The sequence below is a fragment of the Chelonoidis abingdonii genome, chromosome 16, assembly GCF_003597395.2.
Source record: "Chelonoidis abingdonii isolate Lonesome George chromosome 16, CheloAbing_2.0, whole genome shotgun sequence".
NCBI classification, from domain to species: domain Eukaryota; kingdom Metazoa; phylum Chordata; order Testudines; family Testudinidae; genus Chelonoidis; species Chelonoidis abingdonii.
The window spans coordinates 6498669-6522690 of record NC_133784.1 but is presented as its reverse complement, the minus strand read 5'-3'; the positions used below and the strand labels follow the sequence as shown (position 1 = coordinate 6522690).

General features: G+C 63.8%; 1 protein-coding gene across 1 annotated transcript; it reads left to right on the top strand.

Moving 5' to 3' along the window:
* Window positions 1-1465: 1465 nt before the first annotated feature.
* On the top strand, window positions 1466-23749 carry RRP12 (ribosomal RNA processing 12 homolog). Its single transcript, XM_075073066.1, is given in 33 exon segments — window positions 1466-1702; window positions 1948-2031; window positions 2597-2673; window positions 3145-3250; window positions 3604-3720; window positions 4913-5051; window positions 5545-5672; window positions 5979-6081; window positions 6326-6413; window positions 7994-8105; window positions 8325-8422; window positions 8585-8699; window positions 9350-9492; window positions 12069-12190; window positions 12835-12899; window positions 13034-13196; window positions 13541-13695; window positions 14183-14250; window positions 14588-14681; window positions 14995-15153; window positions 15307-15387; window positions 15598-15703; window positions 16071-16178; window positions 17293-17450; window positions 18302-18393; window positions 18562-18714; window positions 19520-19689; window positions 19949-20059; window positions 20547-20596; window positions 20800-20878; window positions 21249-21316; window positions 21921-22003; window positions 23289-23749. Coding segments are annotated over 33 exon segments (3639 nt in total). The 5' UTR covers window positions 1466-1561; the 3' UTR covers window positions 23392-23749.
* Window positions 23750-24022: the final 273 nt, after the last annotated feature.

Here is a 24022-nt window from a genome sequence, read left to right as displayed (position 1 = left end):
TGAAGAATGTCATCAATGTAGCGGTTAGGTAGAGCAGGGGCGTGAGAAAGTTGGCCACGAGAGGCTGAGAAGCGTTGTCCAGGATCTAGCGCAGTAAGAAACTATTGCCGGGCCGGCGCCGACTGGGGGAGTGGTGGGGGCCGGGCCGGGGGCTGCGGGAGCCGTGGGGGCCGGGCCGGGCGAGCCATGGGGGCCGGGCCGGGGACTGGGGCACAAGCCGCCCCGTCGATCTTCACACCCTGCTCCTCCCGGAGCTGAGCCGCAGGCTGCCCCCTGTCCCGGGTCTCCTGTGGAGCTGGGTGGTGCAGTCGGGTCCCCCTGGGGCGCTTGTAGGGAGACGCTGGGGCCTGCGGGGGGTGGGGGGGTCCCTGGGTTCTGGCCCACGAGCTGGGATCTGGACTCTGGCTCAGTGCAAGGCTGTGGCTCAGTCCAGTTCCCAGCTCTCTGGGGGTGGGGAGCAGCATGGGTTGGGGGGGGGCACTGCTTGTCTGTCCGGGTGCTGGTCTCGGGGCAGGGGAAGGGCAGAGGCAGGAGGGGGGAGAACCGACCTGCACGGTGCCATGGGGCCTGGGTCGCAGGCTGTGTCTGATTGGCAGTTGTGGGACGTGTCAGCTGTCCTAGGTGGAGGTTGTGTGGGAAAATCAGGGGCTCTGGGTCAGGGCCCCCTGACCTGCCTGTCTATGTGGAGCACAGTGGTCCTGGTCCTGCTCTTGGGGCGACTGTGCTGCAGCCAGTAGAACCTCGGCGAAGGTGATGCAAAGCTTGTCGTTGGGGGGCCGCGATCCTTGGCCTTTAAAAATACCAGGAAAACGTGCTTGGGTTATAAACCCCTTGGTGTCGTGAGCACCTAGGGGAGCGCTGGGGGCCGGACCTGGCACCGACCCCTGTGCTGGGAGCTGCCGGAGGCCAAAGCACGGACCGAAAACATGGGGTTTGTTTCCGATTTGGGAAATGCTGCTCTGGCAATGCCCAGTTACCTGCCCTATCCCGGGCCACAGGTGGTGAGAGCTGCATGCTGCCTTTGCGGGAATCAGCAGCAGAGCAGGCACTGCAGGCATCTCCGCATTGCACTGGCTAGGAGTTGAGTTCCAGGAACCCCCCTGCCCCGACACCGCACAGCCGAGCCTTCCTAAGGCTTTGCCTCTGGAGGAGGAGGAGGCTGGGCGGGATGGACTGGCTTGGTGTGTCTGTATCCCAGTGAGCTGCCTTATAGACTCTCTGCTCCCTTGGTTGTTGCTCTGCCTCCTTGGGGCTTCTGGCCCAGGGTTCTTGTTCCACACGCTGGAGACCTCTGACCCAGCTAGGTCGTCAGAGGGACACGCTCTGCAGGCCTGGCCTGGCCAGAGGCCCTGTGCGAGGGAGTGTTTGGGGCCTGGGAGCGTGAGGGTCAGCGTGCTAGCCTGGCAGAGTGGGGGTGGGAGTCAGGTGTTCATCTGGCGGCCCTGAGCATGTGTCCCCCACAGAGAAGAGTGACCTTACTGTGGATGCCCTGAAGCTGCACAATGAGCTGCAGTCGGGGTCCGTGCACCCGGAGCAGGCAGGCCAGGGCTCCCAGCTCCGCATGGAGGAGGATGATGACGACGGAGCCGCTGTCACCGAGAAGTCCTCGCGCACCTTCCTGAGCGGCTTGAGCGACTGCACCAACGTCACCTTCAGCAAAGTGCAGCGGTTCTGGGAGTCCAGTTCTGCCGCGCACAGAGAGGTGGGCAGGGCACTCAGCTTGGGAGCGGGGGAGACTCTGGCCTTTGCTTCGGGGGCTGGGGGTGCTCTGGGGCCTTCCTGAGCATGTTGCCCCCTGCCCTGGTCTGGATGCCGTGGAGGGGGCAGGGCAGCGTGTTCTGGGGCCAGGCTCTTGCCCCCTGGCCTGGCCTGGATGCTGCGGTGTGTTGTGGGGCCAGGCCCACGTCCTGTGGTGCTCACCCATCCCCTCCTGTATGCTTTCCACAGATCTGCGCGGTGCTGGCTGCAGTGACTGAGGTGATCCGCTCACAGGGCGGCACAGAGAGTGAGACCGAGTACTTCGCTGCACTGGTGAGTGGCTGTGTGCGTGGGGGCAGGTCTCAGCTAGAGGTGGAGGGGAGCAGCCTGTGGCTGACCCCGAGTGTGCCCTGTGCTGGAGGGCTCTGGAAGGGACCATGACCTTCCCTCTGCACTGGACTGTCCCAGTGTAGCTGGACAGGATGTCGGTGAAGGGCCCAGGGGACTGTGGCAGCAGAGCTCTGGCTAGGAGTGCCAGGAGCTGACTCCCCACACAGCACTCTAGCTACACTCGGTGGGGCTGAGCCCTGGCTCCCGGGGCAGGGGGTGGGTCCTTCAGCGAGCCAGAGGTGAAGCCGTCAGGCAGTGTGAGTTCGAGGGACGTGCTGGACTCTGCCATGCTGTGTCTGGGGGTGTCCAGTTGGGGTCCCGGCCAGGCGGCTGCAGTGCATAAGGGTCTGGGGATCCATGAGTGGGCTTGGTGCAGCCCCAGAGGCTGGGCTGGCTGTTCTGCTATCCCTGCCAGCTGGGTTGTGGGCGCTCTGTCACCTGGCCCGGGGAGCTCCCTGCTGAGCCTGGCAGCGGGGTCCCCCTGTGCTCACCCTGGCTGTGTTGCCAGATGACGACACTGGAGGCCGTGGAGTCGCCAGAGTCGCTGGCTGCTGTTGCCTACCTGCTCAACCTGGTGCTGAAGCGGTGAGTCGTTCATCGTTCTCCCCTCCTCCCCCCGGGTTACTCTCACTGCCTGGGGGGGCTGACCGGGGTGAGGCAGGGGCTGGGGATGGAAACAAGGTGTAGGGGACCATGCAGGGTGCTGCGTGCAGCCCGGTGAGGCTGGGGGAGAGTGCATAACTGGGAGGGGGCAGGTCTGCAGGAAGCACTGTCACAGGTGCGGCTCTGAGCCCAGGGGCTTGTCTGGGGCCATGTGACCGCTGATGTGCTGGTGTCTCCGAGTCGAGCTGGGGCAGGGTCAACCCCTCAGGGGACCCCTCAGCCCATGTCGGAGGGTCCCATTCACAGGGGGTCTCACCTTCCAGTGCCAGGGTGGGGAAGGGCTGGGAATCACAGCTGGGTCTCAGGGGGTGGGGTGCAGCACATCTCCCATTGTCCCCCTTCTCCGTTGCCGAGCCCCTAGCCGTGCTGACGCCCTCCCCTCTCTGCCCACAGGGTACCAGGGCCTGTGCTGATAAAGAAGTTCTCGGACACCTCCAAAGTGTTGATGGGCATCATGGCCTCGCAGGCCGGCAGTGGCCCCTCCTCTGCCCTGCGGTGGGTGAGTGCTGCCAGGAGGAGGCGGGCAGAGGGTCACTGGGGTGCGGCTGGCTCCAACATCCTGCGCTCAGCGAGGGTGTGAACAGTACGGGGGCCATCCCCTCGTGCTGAGCCTGGGGTGGGGCGGGGTGTGTGACTCCCCCAGCATCCTGGGCTCCTGCTATCCCTGGATGGGTCAGTCTGGCGGGGGTGCTCGGTGTGGAGGAGGGGCAGTCTGACTTCTGGGGCTGGGGTGGGGGGGTCAGGCGTGTGGGGGAAGGGCAGCCTGACTTGCGGGGGTAGGGGGCTGGCAGTTGCCCTGGCCCGGGAAGGCAGCACCGATACCCACATGTCCCTGTTGGTCTCTCCCTGCAGGTGCTCTCCTGCCTGGCCACGCTGCTGCGGAAGCAGGACCTGGCAGCCTGGAGCTACCCCGTCACGCTGCAGGTTTACCATGGCTTGCTCAGCTTCACGGTCCACGCCAAGCCCAAGGTGAGCTGTCGTGGTATAAATCCCCACTCTGAACCTTAGCGTCCAAAAGATGGGGTACCAGCATGAATTCTTCTAAGCTCAATTACCAGCTTAGAACCTGTAGCGCTGCCACCAACCAGGAATTCCAGTGCCTGGTACACTCTGGTCCCCCCAAAACCTTGCCCGGGATACCCCAAGGACCCAGACCCTCTGGATTTCAACACAAGGAAAAGTACTCTTTCCCCCCCGTTGCTCTCCCAGGTTTCCCCTCCCTTGGTACCTGAAGATTACTTACTGTGATCAAAACTCCTTCGAATCAGCAAACCAGAAGTAGAAATTCACCCTTGCACTCCCTTCCCCCTCCCAGAACTCGTCCTGAGAAGAGAAAGTAATCCTAACACAGGAGAGAAAAATTGACCCTTTCTCTGCCCTTTGCCCATCCTTTCTCCCCACCAATTCCCTGGTGAATCCAGACCCCGTCCCCTGGGGTCTCACCAGAATAAAAAAACAATCAGGTTCTTAAACAAGAAAAGCTTTTAATTAAAGAGAGAAAAACAGTAAAAATTATCCTTGTAAATTTAAGATGGATTAGGTACAGGGTCTTTCAGCTATGGACACTGGGAATACCCTCCCACCCTAAGCATACAAGTACAAATTAAATCCTTTCAGCAAATACACATCTGAACTCCCGCCAGCCAAATGCACATTTGCAAATAAAGAAAACAAACATAAGCCTAACTCGCCTTATCTACCTCGTACTCACTATTCTGAACTGATAAGAGCCTGTACTGGAGAGATTGGAGAGAAACCTGGTTGCACATCTGGTCACTCTCAGAACCCAGAGAGAACAACAACCACAACTCACAGCACACACAGAAACTTCCCTCCCTCCAGATTTGAAAGTATCCTGTCCCCGATTGGTCCTCCGGTCAGGTGACAGCCAGGCTCACTGAACTTGTTAACCCTTTACAGTCAAAAGAGAGATAACTCCTACTATCTGTTTATGACATGAGCCCAGCGGGACCCTGTGGGGTGCCCCCTCCTGCCCCCCAGCTGGGGCCCTGTGTAGCTCTATCTCAGTCTGCAGGGTCTCACTGAGGCCTCAGCCCTGGGTCTGGAGCTGCCTGGGCGTGGAGGTCCCAGCCCTATCTCGCCGATCCTTGGCAGGAAGCTGCCCGGGGCACCCCCCTCACCCCACTCCCATTCTCGGCAGGTGCGGAAGGAAGCCCAGCACGGCGTCTGCTCCATCCTGAAGGGCAGCGAGTTCCTGTTTGGGGACACAGCTCCCATGCACCACCCAGCTGCGCAGTCCACAGCCCGATTCTGTGTGCAGGAGATCGAGAAGTCCGGAGGTACGGGGGTGGGATGGATGGACGTGGGGTGTACAGCTATGTGGGAGGTGCATGGGGACCTGGCTGGGACATGGGATATACAGCTGTGGGGAGTGCATGGGGACTGGGGGAAGCCTAGGGGGGTGCATGGGGACCGGAGAGGGGCTCGTGGGGTGTGCAGCTGTAGGGAGGTGCATGGGGACCCGAGGAAGTCATGGGGTGCGCAGCTTTGGGGGGGTGCATGGGGACCGGAGGGGGCTTGGGGTGTGCAGCTGTGGGGGGTGCATGGGGCTCGGAGGGGGGCATGGGGCTACTGGGCGGTTGCCGAGCTCTGGGGTCTGTGCTGGGCTCTTTGGCCCCCGCGCTGCTGCCCCAGAGCTGCGCTCGGTGGGTTCGGTGCTGCACTCTTGGGGCCCAGCAGCTGCTGGCAGAGGGGTTCAGTCATGGGGAGCCTCGCCGGCCGGCCTGAGCAGGGGGGGCTGTTCTGTGTGTTCACCTCTGCCCTGTTCCCCAGGTACCAAGGAGGCCACCACTACCCTGCACGTCCTGACCCTGCTCCGGGACCTGCTGCCCTGCCTGCCCCTCGCCATGGTGAAGACCTGCTGCGAGACCCTGCTCCGTGTCATGACCCTCAGCCATGTGGTGAGCAGCTGGCTGGGCTCCCGGGAGGGAGGGGGCCCGTCACTGTCCTCGGCCCACAGCCTCCCGCCCTGGGACCGGCCAGGCGTTGTCTTCCGTCGTGACCCGCCAGGGCTAGGACTGCCCAGCGCCCGCTCCCTGCCTACCCGGTCCAGCTCCGCAGGGTCAGGCGAGGGGGCCCTGCAGGGTACCGGGAGTGTGTGTGGGTCACTTGGACTCCATCTGGAACAACCCTGCCCCTTCCTGGGTAGAATCCGCCCACGCCTGGGGCGTGTTCCCCCATCGCTTCTAACGCTGTGTCCTTTGCAGCTGGTGACAGCATGTGCCATGCAGGCCTTCCACAGCCTCTTCAGCGCCAAGCCTGGCCTGGCATGTCTGTCTGCCGAGCTCAATGCCCAGATCATCACCGTGAGTGCTGGGGGGTGGGGACAGGGAGGGGGGCAGGCTCATGGGGTGAGGGCAGGGTGGGCTGAGCGATGGGGTCATGGGGTGGGGGGAGGGCAGGCTGATTCGAGGGGGAGGCACAGGGCTGGAGGCAGGGTCACTGGTGGAGACAGGGGGGTGCAAGCCATAGAGTGGGGGAGCAGGGTGGGCTGGGGTGGGAGGTGGGGCAGAATGGGCATCTTTCACTGAGCCTGCCCCACTTGCCCTGCCAGGCCCGTACGATACATGCCCACGAGAATGACCTGCAGGCCCTGCTGTCTGGCTGGCCGTCATGGAGAAGGCACACGGCAACCTGGCCAGGTATAGGCTGGGCCGGGCTGGGGGTGGCAGGGGCCCCTATGGGGGTGGTGTGTCGGGGGCCCTGGGGATAGGGGTTCAGGGGCCCCCGTGGGGACAGATGCTGAGGCCCCTGGGATCATAGAATCTCAGAGTTGGAATGGACCTCAGGGTCGTGTAAACCCGTGATAGCAAGGAAAACCTCAACTAAATCATCCAGCCAGGGCTTTGTCAAGCCTGACCTTAAACACCTCTAAGGAAGGAGATCCCACCCTCCCTAGGGAACCCATTCCAAGTGTATTCACCCTCCTAGTGAAATAGTGTTTCCTAATATCCAACTAGACCTCCCCACTGCAACTTTGAGACCATTGCTCCTTGTTCTGTCATCTGCTACCACTGAGAACAGTCTGATACATCTCTTGGAACTGCTTTCTGGTAGTTGGAGGCTGCTATCAAATCCCCTCATCCTTCTTCTGCAGACTAAACAATCCTCAGCCTCTCCTCATCAGTCATGTCGCCATAATCATTTCTTCAGAACCCTCACGCTTCCACATCCCTTTTGTAGTTGTGGGCCCAAACTGGGACAGTACTCCAGATGAGGCCTCACCAATGTCGAATAGAGGGGAATGATCACATCCCTCGATCTGCTGCAATGCCCCTACTTATACAGCCCCAAATGCCGTTAGCTTCTTGGCAACAAGGGACACACTGTTGACTCATCTCCAGCTTTTGCATCCACTGTAATCCCTAGGTCTTTTCTGCAGAACTGTGCCTAGCATTCGTCCCTAGTGGTAGCAGTGAATGGGATTCTTCCTTCCTAAGTGCAGGACTCTGCGCTTGTCCGTTGTTGAACCTCAATCAGGTTTCTTTTGGCCAATCTTCTATTTGTCTAGGTCCCTCTGATCTGTCCCTACCCTCCAGCGTATCTACCACTTCCAAGTTTAGTGTCATCTGCAAACTTGCTGAGAGTGCAGTCCATGCCATTCTCCAGATCATTAAGAAGATATTGAACAGAACCAGCCCCAGGACCGACCTTTGGGGCACTCCACTTTGAAAACAGGCTGCCAACTAGACATGGAGCCGTTGATCACTACCCGTTGAGCCTGACGATCTAGCCAGCTTTCTATCCACCTTATAGTCCATTCATCCAGCCCAGACTTCTTTAACTTGCTGGCGAGATACTGTGGGAGACTGTATCAAAAGCTTTGCTAAAGTCAAGGAATAACACATCCACTGCTTTCCCCTCATCCACAGAGCCAGTTATCTCCTCATAAAAGGCAATTAGGTTAGTCAGGCAAGACTTGCCCTTGATGAATCCATTCTGACTGTTCCTGATCACTTTCCTCTCCTCTAAGTGCTTCAGAATTGATTGCTTGAGGATGAGGTGTCAGGGCCCCCATGCGGGGGTCAGATGCAGGGGACCTCGGGATGAGGGGGTGGCGGGGGACCCCATGGTGCGGGAGTCCCTGGGGACAAGGGGGTGGTGGGGACCTCTGGGGTGCGGGGGGCCTTATGGGGAGGGCAGGAGGTGCAGCAGCGGGGACCCCTGTTGGAAGAAGAGGGGTGCAGGCTCTTCCTGGTGCTGGACCTTCTCTCTCTTGCAGGCTGCAGTGGGACCTGTGCTGGGGCCATCTCCCCCGCCTCTTCACGGCTGCTGTGAGCTGTCTCCTCTCCCCCCACCCACAGGTGCAGGCGGCTGCGACGCAGACACTCAAGGTACTGTGAGCAGCTCCCCCCTCCGTCTCATTCTGGCCTGGCTGTCCTGAGGGGTGGCTATTCCCGGCCCCCCCAGCCATGGGGCACCAGGCTTTGCTCAGACAGGCTGCTGTGGAGCACTGCATGCTGGAATCTGCCCCGCTGCAGCCTGCTCCCTTTCCTGCCCGCATGGGGCTGAGGGGCGTGGCTAACCCCTCCCCTCGTGACTGTCCCCCGCAGGCTCTGCTGAGTGAGTGCGTTGCTCCCCACATGGCCGAGCTGGGGCCCGTTTCTGCCTCTGCCTCCGGACCTGCCTCCCACGTCTGCAGGATGTTCAGGTGAGTGGGACCCGCCTGGCGATGGGGCTGGGGCTGCCTCGTGGCCCCTGTCCCTCCCCACCTCCAAGCTCTTGTGCCTGCCCTGTGAGGAGCCCCAGTGTGGCGGGGGCAGGCGCTGTCTGTGCCCGGGCAGCGCTGAGCCGGTGCTGTCTCCTGGTGTAGGGCGGTGGAGGAGGGCTTGACGTACAGATTCCATGCGGCGTGGGCCTCTGTGCTGCAGGTGCTGCAGGCCTTCTTCGAGGCATGCGGGAGGCAGTGCCATCCGTTCATGAGGAAGGTAAGTGGGCCGGGAGAGCCCTGGGTGCGGGGGCCCAGCAGGGTGACTGGGAGAGGGTCCTGGGCTCGAGGCTCCAGGGCTGGGCCTTGCAAATGCTTCCCACGATACAGAGGCTGCTGAGAGCCGGTCGGTGTGCTGGCTTCCCAAACGCTGGCATTTGGGTGGCGAGCAGGTGCTTAAAGCCCCGTCCTGGGCATCCCAAGGGCCGTTCGGGAGGGGGAGTCCAGCAGCGGCTTCCCAGACCCAGGCTGACCTCTGCTGCATCAGCTGGTCCAGAGAGTAGGAGTGTGTGCGTGGCACCTGTCTGCCGGGAGCCTGTGTTGCTGTGGCTAAGAGGCTGCATGTCCCCACGGGCTGGCTCTGCCCTTCCCCCCCAGGGAGAAGGGGGTTCCAAGTGCTGTCCTGGGGCCAGAGATCTCTGGGTAGGCTTGGTCCTGCCTCTTCAGTTCACCCAGGCTGCTGCAGGCTGCGCTCCTCCTCGGGGGTGGCTGCGTTGGTACTCGGGGACGGGATCTGCTCTGAGAAGGTCTCAGACTGTGGCCAGGCATGCGAGTTGGGTGGGGGGGACACACCTGTCCGTGTGCGTGGGCTGCTGCCCGGCCCAGGGGCCTCTGGGAGGATTGCATGTGACCACCCCGTCTCCTCTGCAGTGTCTTCAGTCCCTGTGCGACCTGCGCCACTCCCCACACTTCCCACACACCAGTGAGCTGGACCGGGCGGTGGGGGCTGCCGTGGCCAGCATGGGCCCTGAGGTACTGCTGCAGACGGTGGCCCTGGAGATAGATGGCACAGAGTGAGTATGATCCCTGCCCCTGCGCGGCTGGGCCTCATCCTCCTGCAAACAAACAACTGGACAGGTCCAGGGGCCGGACCCAGGGCCTCACAGCACCGCAAGGGCAGGACTCCTGACCAGTCTCCGGCACCAGCGGTCCCTGGCTCTCCCCTGGGCTCCCTACAGCGAATACAGCCAGGCCATACTCCGGCTGGAGGCTCGTGCTGTAGCTTTGAGTGTTTCCAGGGATGCAGGCAGGGAACTGACTATTAGTCCCCTGGCCACAGGGGCTGGAAGCTGTCGCCTCACCCAAGGGGAAGGTTACAGCACAGATCCGTCCTGGCAGCCCACCCATGCTGCAGTGAACCCCCCGGTCAGGCTGTGTCTGACCTGAGCCAGTTCCCAGGTGTCGCGGAGCCCTAGGGTCAGTGCCACAGCCCAGGAGGAAGAGTCCCGCGGGGGCCTGGCCTAGAAAGGGTCCCTAAGGCCATAAGAATGGCCATCCTGGGTCAGACAAATGGTGCATCCTGCCTGATAGCCATCGCTGGACCTGTCCTCCAGAAACTTATCTAGTTCCTTTTTGAATCCACGTATACTTTTCGCCTTTTCAGCACCCCCTGGCAAGGAGAAACAGGCTGACTGTGTGGGGTGAAGTGCTCCATGTGTTCGTTCTAACCGTCCTACCTATTAATGTCATTCAGTGACCCCCTTTTGTGTGTGATGCGAAGCAGAGGTGCCAACTTCCTACTGTGCTGGAGGGGAGGGGGCTCAACCCCTGCTCTGCCCCAGGCCCCAACCCTACTCCACCCCTTCCCCCAAGGCCCCAGCCCCTCCCTGCCTCTTCCCACCCCATTGTTCCGCCCCCCAGTGCCTCCTGCACACTTAGGAACAGCTGATCCCCAGTGGGCCTGAGGAGCTGGGGGTGGTGCTGATCGGTGGATGCTCCAGCCCCGGAGTACCCACAGAGTTGGTGCCTATGAAGTGAAGGAGTAAATAACACTTATTCACTCTCTCCAGCCCAGTCACGACTGTATGGAGCTCAATCACATCCCGCTTAGTCATCTCTTTGCCAAGCTGAACAGTCCCAGCCTTTTTAATCCCTCATATGGAAGCTGTTCCAATCCTTTCATCACCTGTGTGGACTTTCTCTGCACCTCTCCCAGCTCTAATCAGGTTCCCTCTAATTTTTCCCACCCATGTGTAGAGTGAATTTAATGTGCACCAATGTGGAAGTGACCCTTGACACATCACCTCCATATTGGTGCACATCACAAAATTCATGTGCCAGGTGTGGAGCCAAGGGGTATGGAGTGTGAGAGGGTGTGGCCACTGGGGTGGGGCTGGGGATGAGGGGCTCTGGCTGGGGCAGAGAGTTGGGTGCAGGGGGTGAGGCTTTGGGGTGCAGAAAGGTGCTCTGGGGCTACAGTGCGGAGAGAGGACTCCTCCCACCTCTCTCTCCCCGCAGCAGCACCTGGGCTTGAGGGGGGAGAGGTGGCAGCTCTGGGGCTGCAGGATAGGTGCCCCTCCCCTGGCCCCAGCAAGTCTGGGCTGGGGGAGCGCCGCCCTGGCCACATTTGGGGTCTGGGGCCACGCCCGGGGGAAGGGCCAGGCAAGTTGGGGGGCCAGGCTAGGTGGGGTCTGGGGGAGGGGTGCCCCTCCCCTGGCCATACTGGGTTCGCTGGGCACCTGTGCGGTGCTAAATAGGTTGCACGGCTGTGCACCTTACAGATAACTTAGGTTTGAATATATCTTTTCTGAGAGGGGGCAGCCAGAACTGCAGACCGTATTCATGGCGTGAGCATGCCCTGGATTTATGTAGTGGTGTTATGACAGTTACTGTTTAATTATCTGTCCTTTTCCTAATGGTTCCTAACGTTGTTCACTTTTTTGATGGCCGCTGCACATTGAGTGGATGTTTTCAGAGAACTGTCCATGATGACCCCAAGATCTTTTCTTGAGTGGGAACAGCTAATTCAGATTGCATCATTCTGGATGTACACTTGGGATTGTTTTCCAATGTGTGTTGCTTTGCATTTATCAACATTGAATTTCATCTGCCATTTTCTTGTCCAGTCACCCAGTTTTGTGAGATCGCTTTGCAGTCAGCTTTGGACTATATTGAGTCATTCTGTATTGTCCACAAACTCTTTCCCCCTTTTCCCAGATCATTTATGAATATGCTGAATAGGGCTGGGACCGGTACAGACCCCTGGGGACACCACCATCTACCTCTCTCTGGTCTGAAAATGGTGACTTGTTACTGTTTAGTTTATCAGTTTGTTCCAAAACCACCTCTACTAACACCTCAGTCTGGGGCAGGGCCTCAGATTTGTCCCCTAAAGAGACTGGCTCAGGGGTGGGAATCTCCCAAAGCAAAGAATTCAGTTAGTTTCTCTGCGACTGGCTTGTCTGCTGGGACACTGCTTTACCCCATTGTCGGTTTCGTTGTTTGTAACAAACGGTTTGGTTTGTTTGAGCCTGTGGCTGGTTCTCTCGGAGGCTGTTGCAGAGCTGGCAGCGAAGCACCGATCCCGCTGATCTGTGACGGCAGCAGGAGCACCCCCTGCTGCACTTCAACCGTGTGTTCCCCTCCACAGGGAGACACTGGATTTCCCCCGCAGCTGGCTCCTGCCAGTGATCCGGGACCACGTCCAGGGCTCGCGGCTCAGCTTCTTCACCAGCTATTTCCTGCCCCTGGCGGCCACCCTGAAAAGCAGAGGTAACTAGTGGAGGTGGGGAATGCGGGGCCTGTCCCCAGGAGGTCATGGGGCACAGAGCCAGCATGGCCCCCGCGGAGCGGGGCAGGGCAGGCAGATAGGGAGCACTGGCTGAATAAGCTGCACCCTGGCCCATCTCCTGCTGTAGGTTCAGAGGCTGTGGTCTGGGTGCTTTGCTCCCCAGGGGCCCTGAGATCAGGGTCGTGCTTTTGCTCTCTCAGACTCTGCTGGCAGATGGCCCCGGGATGCTCCCAGGGATGCCCCTCCCCTGGGATGCCTCAGGGGTTGAAGTCTGTAAGTATCCACATAGGGAATGGATACTGGAGGGTGGGCACTGCCGTCAAGCCGAGGAAGGTCTAACGCGACCCGGGGCTGGAAGCCGGAACGAGACACCCCAGGGCAGGAAGTCAGGCATGGATGTGTGCCAGGGCAGGGAATTAACCCCTGGAACGTCGCCCCAGGGTGGGTGGATTCTCTGTCACTGGCAATGTTTAAATCCAGGGGATTGGCTCTGGGGTCATTGCAGGGCTGGTTTCTGGCCTGAGCTATCTGGGGGGTCAGATGAGAGGATCCCAGTGGGTCCTTCTCGCCGCAGGGTCTAGGAATCCGCTGCAGCCCTCACGTCTCCCTTGTCTCTTTGCTGCAGCCGTGGAGCTGGCCCAGGGCGGGAAGAGTCTGGAGTCCAAGATCTATGACACGCTGCAGTGGCAGGTGAGAGGCTCAGGCTGTGAGGCTCCTGGGTGCAGGGCCCTGCAGCTAGGCTGGCTGGATCCTCCTGAGGGGCGGCTTTGCTGTGTCAAGCTGGTATCCCCTCTGCCCCTTCATGCGCCTCCTTTACCTTTCAGATCTGGACCATGCTGCCTGGCTTCTGCACCAGGCCCACGGATGTGGCAGCCTCCTTCAAAGGGCTGGCGCGGACGCTGGGCACGGCCATCAGCGAGCGGGCAGACCTGCGGCTTACTGTCTGCCAGGCCCTGCGCACGCTCATCAGCAAGGGCTGTGAGATGGGTAAGGGCCGAGCCCTGTGGGGGCCCCTTGCCGGGGGACTGGGCCACTTGGCAGGTGGAGAGGGGCATGTTGCTGGAGCAGGGGCGCATCCTTCAGCGGCCTGGGAGCCGCAGTGCGGCCAAGTCTCCAGTGCCTTCAGTCAGCCCTGAGCCCTTGATGCCCAATGGTCTTGCCCATCCTGGCTGGGCCCCCCCACCCCCAATCCCAGGGTTGTGGGAGGCCCAGCGCCTCCTGCTGTGAAGGTGCCAGGCATGAGCAACTGGATCCTTCTGGCTGTGTGTGGGGCGGTGGGTGAGTCGGAGGGCCCCGGGCGCAGACCTGCACTGCTCTGTGCCTCTCCCCAGATGCTGAGCGGGCAGAGGTTGGCCGCTTCTCCAAGAACTTCCTGCCCATCCTGTTCAATGTGTATAGCCAGCCAGGGGACGCTGGGGGCAGCGCAGCTGATCGGCGCGCTGTGCTGGACACCATCCGCATGTTCCTGACTATCACTGAGCAGCAGGTGAGGCAGGGCGGGGGCCTGGACAAGCCCTGCGGGGCGGCGTGGGGCAGCACAGTCAGCTGTAACACTGGCATGGCCCTCTTTGCCAGGAGACCCGATGGAAACACCTCCCCACGGGGCCTGCCGTAGAACCAGCTGCTGGCATATAGGCACTGCGGAGCCCAGGCCTCCGGGCGCTGAGTGAGCATGGCTGGGGGTTGTTCCCCCTGCCGGGGCCTCGCGGGGATGCTGTACTGGGGAGGTCTCTACCCCAGAGATGTATTGAATTGCCTGTGGAGCACCTGATCCCAGGCAGCCGGGAGGCTCGGTAAGGACCCTGGGGGGCTGCCGGCAGTGGAGATTGAACGCTGGCTCCACTGCCTGAGCTGTCGGCCTTGCTCAGAGGCTGCCTGTGGGCCAGTGAGCAGAGCCGCGCCGAGTGAGGGTTACACCGGTGAGGGCCCAGCGCCTGAACTGACCCCGGGTCACGGCTTGTCCCCTCCTGCAGATGGTGTGCGGGTTCCTGGAGAAAGCCAGTGAGAAACTGACCAGCCCCGAGAGCACAGAGTTCACCAGGTAACGCTGCGGGTTAGGGTGCTGCCTGGACACAGCCGAGCTCCTGGGGGTTGGGGGAGCTGGGAGGGACCTTCCCACCGCAGACTTATCCTGCTCCCTCTTCCCGCTGGGTGGGTTGTTTGCCTGGCTGGGGCTGCGGGGCTGCCTCTGCTGGTGGCTAGGAGTGTCTCACTCGCGCCAGCGGTGTGGCCCTGGCCAGTGTACGCCCACTCATTCTTGGTGCTGCTGGGTGGGGGGTGCAGCGCTGAGACCCTTTGCCCCCCACCCCCCCACAGCAGGGAGCCGGGCAGAGTCCTGGGCATCCCACCTCCCCTCTGCTAACCCCCCTCTGCTGCAGGCTCTCCATCCTGGACCTGATAGTGGCCATGGCTCCCTATGCTGATGAGCCTTCCCTGGGCGCCCTCTACCGCACCATCCAGCCCTCCCTGCAGGTGAGTCGCCCAGGCTGGGGTGAGAGGACAGGGCACCCTGCAGGGGCACCAGTACGGATGGAGGTGCTTCCGGCTCCCCGGTCCCTCCATCCCTCGCAGCAGTCGCTTGATGAGCCCTGCATGAGACTGGGGTGGAGGCAGGCTCACTGGAGGGGGGCAGGCTCCTGACGCCTCTCCCTGGATCCGGAGAGTGGAGGGGCTCTGCAGCCGGGTGCCTCCAGGGCAGGCATGGGGGTCTCTGGCTGAGGCTCGCTCTCGGTGGAGTGGAGGGAGGGGTGCGGGCGGGGGCTTGGCTGACACCGTCTCCCTGCAGAGCAAGGAGCACAGGGTGCAGAAGAAGGTGTACCGCGTGCTGGAGGAGGTGTGTGCAGCCCCCCGGCCCCCCTGCCAGGCCTTTGTCCGCAGCCACCTGGAGGAGCTGAAGAGAGATCTGCTGGGCTCCCTGCAGAGCGCCGCCTCCCCCGCCAAGAGGGTGAGCCCGGGGGTGGGGGCGGAGTGCCAGGACAAGCTCTGGTCGGGGGGAGAGGGACTGGTGGGCATGGGGCAGAGGGCATGGCCTGGGGGTGGGGGGTGTACAGGGGTGTCTCTCTGGATCTGACAGTGCTGTCCTGCTCCCCTCCCCCAGCCGCGGCTAAAGTGCCTGTTCCACGTTGTGAAGCAGCTGACGGCTGAACACGAGGACTTCGTTGTGGCCTTGGTCCCAGAGGTGAGGGAGGGGGCATGGCTTGGCCCCTGGGGGGGTTCCGGGCAGGATGGCACATGCTGCCGGGCTGTTCTGTGGGAGCGGGCTCCCTGCAGAGTGCTGCTAAAACATGATGCAAGTGTCGGGGACTTGCTCTGGGGCAGGCGCTGTGGGGGAGAGGTGGTGCTGGGGAGGTGGGGCAGGCACTGGTTCTGATGGTGTTTGTGCCGCCAGGTGATTCTCTGCACCAAGGAGGTGTCGGTGGGGGCCCGGAAGAACGCCTTCCAGCTGCTGGTGGAGATGGGGGAGGCCTTCCTCCGCTTTGGCCCCACGCCGCAAGGTAAGGCGTCCCTGCCCCCTTCCCTGCCTGGGCCTGCTCTGGGCCCTCTGACTTCCGCCCCCATCCATGCCAAGGCCGCTCAGTGCTAAATCCACCACACCAGCCACATAGCCGCTTGCAGCCCCCTCGGCGGAAGGCCCTGCCTTGCCCCTGCTGTCCCAGTCCTGTGGGGCGCAGAGGCCTGTCCTGCACAGCCTGGGTGGCCAGCACGCCTTCCAGTCCCCTGCCCGTGCTGCGGGCTGCAGTGGGGCCTGCCCGGGCTGGGCACCAGAGCTGGCCTGGGGGAGGTCCCAGCTGAGTCGAGAGGTCTTGGAGCCGCCGCGGGTGGAGGACTGAGTTTAACCCGGGTCTGTCCCTTCCCGCACAGGGGCCATGCAGCGGTTCCTGCTCTTGGTCTACGCGGGGCTGACGGGCTCAGTCACCATGATCAGCTGCACCTTGCTGGCTCTCACCCACCTTCTCTTCCAGTTCAAAGGTGAGGGGCTCGGGGTTGGGGGGGACTGGAATCCCAGCTGCTCCCCTCGACACAGGGCTGAGCAAGGGGTGTCTGAACCCCTGTGGGCACCTCTGCTGGCACTTGTAGCTGGGCCTGGGGGTGGGATGTGCCCCAGCAGCTGCCATGGGGGGCGCTGTGTGTACATGGGGAGCACAGTCAGTGCCTGCTGCACCCCTGGGCCAGAGGCTAGGGGGGCTGAGGCCGGTCAGAAGGCGGGGCTAGAGGGAAGGCCCTGCCCCGTGGCTATGGGGGCTGCGGCTTGTCATGGAGCCCCCGGGCGATGCTCTGGAACTGCTCCCCACCAAGCCAGTCAGGACTCTGGGGAGCCTCCTCTCCCTTGGAGCAGACTTGTTCAGGGCAAGAAGCTCACACGTCTTCACCTCCTGGGTCTCTCCTTGCGAGACATTCAGCATCCTCTGCCCTCCATGCGCTTCCACTGCGAGGTCCTGCCCCAGCGGGGTCTGGGGGGCACAGCGGGTCCTAGCACCCCCACATTCACGTCAAAGAAGTGACTCTTAGCCAGACCAGATTTATTCGATACAGGACAGGCGTCTAAAAACAGGCTTGTAGCATACAGCGAACCAGACCCCCGGCCGGGTCCATTCTGGGGTCGTGGCCAGACCCCCCAGGTCTGCCACTTCACTGCTTCATCCCCAGCCAGCTTTCCGACTACAACCCCCTCCAGCCCCTCCTCTCTGCTCAGGCCTTTTCCTGGCCAGGAGATCACCTGATCCCTTTGTCTCCAACACCTTCAGTTGGCATCTTTGCAGAGGAGGGGCCCAGGCCATCAGTTGCTAGGAGACAGAGTGCCAGGCATTTAGGTGCACTGACCCCTTCCTCTGCAGCAATCACACACCCTGATCCCACCACCTAGATATTAAGAACTGCACAGGGGACACTGAGGCACCAACACAGTATTCAGAGAAAACTTTAAGAACATTCTCAGTTCGTCCAGGGGGTGATGGACGAGCGTGTCCTGAGCCAGACTCTCTCCAGCTTTCTCCCTCGGCTCCACCCCCTGGTGCTGCTGCTTCCCCAGCCTGGGGGGACTGGGGGACCCCGCTGCCTGGCCTGAGCCATGTGCCTCTTGCAGATCACATGGGGCTGGCGGTGGTGGAGCAGCTGCTGCAGAATGTCTGCCTGCTGCTGGGCTCGCGCACGCGGGATGTGGTCAAGGCAGCGCTGGGCTTCCTGAAGGTGGCGCTGCTGCTGGCGGACGCCCAGCTGCTGGCCAAGCACGTCCAGATGATGGTGAGTGGGGCGAGGTGGGGGGGGGGGCAGGCCTGGCCTGGGGGCCTCCAGGGAGGGAGCGGCTGCCCTCAGAACAGGGTCCCTGCCAGGCGTATGTGGGCTTGCCCACAAGCTGGGGATACAGGGTGGGGCCCTTCCCTTGCTCTGGCTGCCTGCCCTGTGTAGGGCCATTGGGGCCCAGTCCTGGCCCTGAGGTGGATGCTGTCAATCCGTGGTGACCCACGCGAGGGGGCCCGGACGAGGATCCTTGCCCCCAATACCTGCCAGGGTGGCTGCGCTCTGGCCGCCTGCCCGGTGCCTGGGCTCTGAGTGTCCGGGGAGAGCACCCTCTTCCAGGCCCCCACCTAGCGCCAGCTTCCCCCTCCCAGCTGGCAGGGAAGGGTGGCAGGACTGAGAGAGCTTGTGGTGGTGGGGATGACAGTGCAGGGGTGGGGAGGCCCGGCTGGAGGGTGCTGAGCAATGTCTGAGGGGTGGGGCCCATGGGCAGGGGGAGATGGTTCAGGAGTGACACATGTCATGGGGGGGAACACGCATGCTGTCCCTCGAAATCACACTGGGGCCCACACAATCTCTTGGGGAGATGGGGGGGCATGTTCTCCCAGGGGTGGGAGGAAAGGGATGTGGGGGGCGGCGTTGTCCTGTGGGGGATGTGGGGCTGCTGTCCTGGGCACTGGGGGTGACGCGCTCTGTCCTGTGGGGAAGGGGGTGGGCAAGCAGGTGCTGTCCCATGGGGGATGTGGGGGCCACTGTCCGAGGCACTGGGGGTGACGCGCTCTGTCCCGGGGGGTAGGGGAAAGGGGATGGGGGGGCGCTGTCCCGGGCACTGGGGGTGATGTGCTCTGTCCCGGCAGCTGGAGGCCGTGGGGCGCCTGACGGATGACATGAGGCGTCACTTCCGCATGAAGCTGAGAAACCTCTTCACCAAGTTCATTCGGAAGTTTGGGTGAGGGGCCGGGGAGTGGTGGGGTGGCGGAGCTCTCTCTCCGGGGGCGCTGCCCACTGCTGAGCCTCAGGCCTCTGGGGTGTCTCCAGCACATGGGCTGGGGTGGGGGGGTGTATGTTTGGGGGGGCTATGCCAGGCCGGGGATTGCTGAGTTCTCTCTGCCTCCAGCTTCGAGCTGGTGCAGGGGCTGCTGCCCGCCGAGTACCACAAGGTGCTGCTGAACATCCGCAAGGCTGAGGCCCGGAGCCGCAAACAGCGAGCCCTGAAGCAGGCGGTGGCCGCGAGCGAGGAGGCGGCGCCGGTGCAGCCCAGGGGGGAGAGGTACTGGGGATGGGGTGAATCATGCCGGGCGAGGGGAGGCGGTCTCGCCCCGTGGCCTGTCCTGGGGATGGCATGGGGTTGGCATGGGGGGCGGTCTTGCCCTGTGGCTTGTCCTGGGGGTGGCATGGGGCTGGCATGGGATTGCTCCCTGGGGCCTGTTGAAGGGTGGCACTGGGCTGGGGGCGGGTGTCTCGTCTCGGGGCCTTGGCTGGGGGTGGCGCCGGGCTGGGGCGGGGGTGTCTCGTCTCGGGGCCTTGGCTGGGGGTGGCGCCGGGCTGGGGCGGGGGTGTCTCGTCTCGGGGCCTTGGCTGGGGGTGGCGCCGGGCTGGGGCGGGGGTGTCTCGTCTCGGGGCCTTGGCTGGGGGTGGCGCCGGGCTGGGGCGGGGGTGTCTCGTCTCGGGGCCTTGGCTGGGGGTGGCGCCGGGCTGGGGCGGGGGTGTCTCGTCTCGGGGCCTTGGCTGGGGGTGGCGCCGGGCTGGGGCGGGGGTGTCTCGTCTCGGGGCCTTGGCTGGGGGTGGCGCCGGGCTGGGGCGGGGGTGTCTCGTGGCCTGTGTTGACGGGTGGCGCCGGGCTGGGGGTGGGCGGGTTGTCTCGTCTTGTGGCCTGTGCTGGTGGGTGGCACTAGGCTGGGGGGGTTTGTCTCGTCTTGCGGCCTATGCTGGGGGTGGCACAGGGCTGGGGGGAAGTCTCGTTTTGAGGCCTGTGCTGGGGGTGGCGCTGGGCAGAGAGTCACGCCCTGGGCCAGCGCCAGGTGCTCTGCATCAGCCTGGCACAGCACCCTTTCCCTGCTCTCTCCCTGTCCCAGCGTGGAGGAGCTCCTGGCCGACTCAGACTCGGAGCAGGAGGAGGACAAGAGGCGTGGTGGGAGAGAGCAGAGGAAGCAGACGCGGCAGAAGAGCCAGGCCTGGCTGAAGGAGGGCGAAGGGGACGAGCCCCTCAACTTCCTGGACCCCAACGTGGCCCAGAGGGTGCTGGGTAAGGAGCGTCTCACGGGGCCCAGCAGTGCCCGTGGCAGGATGTGGCTGCGTGGCTGGGGGACCTAGGCCGTTGCCCTGCTCTCGGGGCCTGTGCACACAGGCTGGGCTTTCGGGGGGGATGTACGCAGTGGGATTAGCTGTGGCCATGCCAGAGCTGGGGTGGGTTGGGTGGCTGGCCATGTTCCCAGCTAGGGCACCTCTCGGCTCGAGCCGCATCTGCCCCGGGCTCGCTAACCCCTCTGTCTCATCTGAACCAGCTACGAAGCCAGGCCGCAGCAGGGCCAGGGGAGCGAGCCATGACTTCAAGGTGTCGGCGGACGGGCGCCTGATTATCCGCGAGGGCCCTGAGGATGATGAGGGAGCCAAAGGTACCGACCGGGATGCGGAACGCAGGGACCTGGCTCCCCCACACCTCCGGAGGCTCAGCAGCCTGCTTCGGGTTCTCCTCCTCCCACCCAGTGCTCCATGTCAGGCCACTCCCTCCTTGCTCCAGTGCCCGCATCTGGCAAGCTGTGTGATGGGGCCTGGCCCCTGGAATGTCTCCTGGCCCTGGGTGTGGGGCCTAGTGTCACCTCTCCAGTGGGCAGTGCTGGGACAGTCTCACACCGGGCTGTGGGGCTGCCTGGCCACACCCACCTGGTGACATGGGGCAGCCAGAGTAGGGAAGTCTCCCCTCCTGGCAAAGGCGCCCTGGGGCCCCCCACACCCCTACTGGGCACAGCAGCCATGCTGCTGGGGTGGCAGGAGGGGAGCCGTGTCGGTCCCTGAGCCACCCTCCGTCTGACTGGGCCTGGGCAGGAGGCAGGAGGTCCCAGCCCCGGTTCCCGGCTCTGACTCGGCTGTTCTTTGTTCCAGGAGTGGATGAGGAGATGGCCGACCTGATGCAGGAAGTGGGGATCCGGAGCGTGAGTACTGGCGCTGAGTGCTTGCCCCCAGGGCCGGTCACGCCCTGCGGTCCCAGCGGGGGCTTGTTCCAGGGGAGAGGCTGGGACCCAGGGCAGAGCCTACTCAGTCTCACCAGCAAAGCAGATACCCATGGCGGGGATGGCGGGCAGGGGGAACTGGGGGGGTCCCAGCTGCTCCTGGCTGAGCTGCCCTCTCTCTACAGAGGAAGGCTCAGAAGCGCCGGTTCCGGGAGGAGGCGGAGGCCGAGGAGCCGGAGGATGGGACTCAGGCGCGCTACAAAGGTGACCCCAGGCTGCGCGGTGCTGCCTAAGGCGGGCGTGGGGGCCGGCCTGCTCCCCCAACGCCCACACAGCCAGCTGGCTCCCAGAGGGCGGGGCGTGCCCAAGGTATCAGCCTTGGCTTCTAGCCCCAGCTCCTGAAGCTGGGTCCTGGGTGGGTTCTGGATCCCCTTGGGAGCGTTGGGCTCAGTCACTGACACACCGTGGCAGCCCCGGGGATCGCCCACGGCCTGGGGCAGAACTCGGGTGTGAGATGTCCAGCTCTGTGCTGGTTCCTCTCTCTCGCCCTCCCTGGGCAGGAAGCATGGCACCCCGCCCCCCCCCCCCCCAATCCCTGGAGCTGCATCTGATGCAAGTTTGCTGCTGTTTTTAGCTGGAGGCTCCGGCATCCACCGGCGAGTGGGGACAGGGGTGGCACTTGGGGCAGACTACAAGGCCAAGGTAAGGAGGCCTTGGGCAGGGGGGAGTCACTTTCCATGGGCTCTCGGAGGGGCGGGCGTGAAACAGATCCTGACGGGGATGGGAGGGTGTCATCCCCCACAGCTGCAGGCCCCATGTCCAGGGGCTTTGGGGTCTGCCCTGTTAGGGCAGCACTGTTCGCAGCGTGTGGGGCTGGCGCATGGCTGCGGTGCTGCCTGAGAGCCCGCACGTGGCAGGCAGAGTTGCAGCTTGCATGGATGCCAGCGTGTCCCTGGCCATGGGTGCAGGGGGCCCTGCCCGGGGGGGAGTGGGGGGGCCCTGGGGCGCATTCTCTGGGACTCTTGCTGCCCTTGCAGTCTCCTGGCCTGGCTCCCTCCCTGGAGCAGGTCTTGGCAGTGCTGGCACCACCCAGCGGCCGCCCCTGAGCCGAGCGTGGGTCTGCAGCCCTGTGCCTGGTCCTGGAGGTCAGACAGAGCCCGGGGCGCAGTGAGAGGGGTGAGGCTGGGCCCCCAGTGGCCTCCTGGCTGCATTGGGGCCATGTCACTTGCTCCCACTTCGGGGGCCCCCTGCCCAGGGCTGTCAGCATGGGGAAGGCTGGTTCCTCATCCTCCCGTGTGCTCCCCAGAGAGGCCGCGGTGACATGAAGAAGAAAGGCCAGCTGGACCCCTACGCCTACATCCCGCTGAACAGAGCCAAGCTCAACCGAAGGTGCGGCTGGGGTCACCCAGGGGCGTGACGACTCTGAGGCTGGGGTGGAACTGGAGCGAAGGCAGGAGCAGATCCCTGGATGCTAGTCCTGGGCTCGCTCCAGGCCAATGGCTGCACGTGGCAGGGGAGCTGGGAGTTCCCACCAGCGCCCCCTGCTGGGACAGGCTGGGGCTGGAGTCACCGGGAGCTCCCCTCCCTTCCCCCCCAGCCACCTCCTGCCCCACTCCCCACAGCGCCCCCTGCTGGGAGAGGCCAGGACTGGAGTAGCTGGGAGCTCCCCCAACAGCCAGCTCCTGCCCCCTCACCACAGCACCCCCTGCTGGGAGTATCCAGGAGCTCCCCCCCGCCACCTCCTGCCCTGCTCCCCACAGCGCCGCCTGCTGGGAGTATCCGGGAGCTCCCCTCCCCTCCCTGCCAGCTCCTCCCCCGCTTCCCAGAGTGCCCCCTGCTGGGAGAGTCCAGGACTGGAGTAGCCGGGAGCTCCCCCAGCAGCCAGTTCCTACCCCCTCACCACAGCGCCCCCTGCTGGGACTAGCCAAGGCTGGAGTCACCAGGAGCTCCCCTCTCCCGCCAGCTCCTGCCCCGCTCCCCACAGCGCCTCCTGCTGGGACAGGCCGGGAGCCCCCCCCCCCCCGCCAGCTCCTGCCCGCCTCCCCAAAAGCGCCTCCTGCTGGGACAGGCGGGGAGCCCCCCCCGCCCCCCGCCAGCTCCTGCCCCGCTCCCACAGCGCTGGAGTCACCAGGAGCTCCCCCACACCCTGCCAGCTCCTGCCCCCGTCCCCACAGCGCCTCTGCTGGGACAGGCGGGGCCCCCGCCAGCTCCTGCCCCGCTCCCCAAGCGCTCCCTGCTGGGCTAGCCAGGGCTGGGTCACCAGGAGCTCCCCCCCCGCCAGCTCTGCCCGCCGTCCCCACAGCGCCTCTGGACAGGCCGGAGGCCCCCCCCCCCCCCCGGCCGAGCTCCTGCCCCGCTCCCCACAGCGCTGGAGTCACCAGGAGCTCCCCCCACCCTGCCAGCTCCTGCCCCGCTCCCCACAGCGCCTCCTGCTGGGACAGGCCGGGAGCCCCCCCCCCGCCAGCTCCTGCCCCGCTCCCCACAGCGCTCCCTGCTGGGACTAGCCAGGGCTGGAGTCACCAGGAGCTCCCCCCACCCCGCCAGCTCCTGCCCCGCTCCCCACAGCGCCTCCTGGTGGGACAGGCTGGGGCTCCCCAGCTCAGTGACGTGCTGTGACGCTGACTTCAGGCAGTGCCCGCTCTAACCTGTGCCCTCTGCTCCTTCCTCTCCCCAGGAAGAAGGTGAAGATGCAGGGACAGTTCAAGGGGCTGATGAAGGGGGCCCAGCGAGGTGCTCAGACTGGCCGCAAGCACCGCCAGAAGGAGCGTCGTGTGTGAGGCTTTGAACTCCCTGGCCCCCACACTCCCACCAGCCCCGAACACCCCCCCAGGCTGGACGCTGTTCCCTGCTCGCCCAGAGCCCTGTTGGCCCTTCCTGGGGCTGGTGGTTCTGGGGCAGGGTGGGGGCTCAACATGGCCCTGGCAACAGGAGATGAACACTGGCTGTGCAAGGTTTGTTGGGAGCCACCGGTGCCCCCCTTATTCTGGACACTGGTGGGCTTGCAGCAGCAGCTGGGCCCTCCGTTTTGGGGAGGAGGAGGCTGCCTCGGCACGGAGCCAGGCTGGGGCCCTGGGCGAGCCAGTGACTGGCTGCATTGGACTAGCATTGTGAGAAATAAACACGGTGCCCACCTCACGCTGCTCCCTCGCCATTCACCCCGCCAGCAGGGCCCTGCTGTGCAGGGACAGTGCCCAGGGAGGGACCAGGCCCCATCACTTCTCCCCGCACTCTGCCCATTAACCCTCCCCCTACGGCTGGGTTCAGCCTTCTGCTGCCGTTGTCCCATACTGTGCTCAGACCCCTGGCGGGTTCGTCTGGTGCCCTGCGCCCATAGGCCCTGGAAACAGGAGGTTTTACCCCGGCCCAGAGTGACCTGCCCTGGCACTGGGGCGTGGTTGGGCAGAGAGC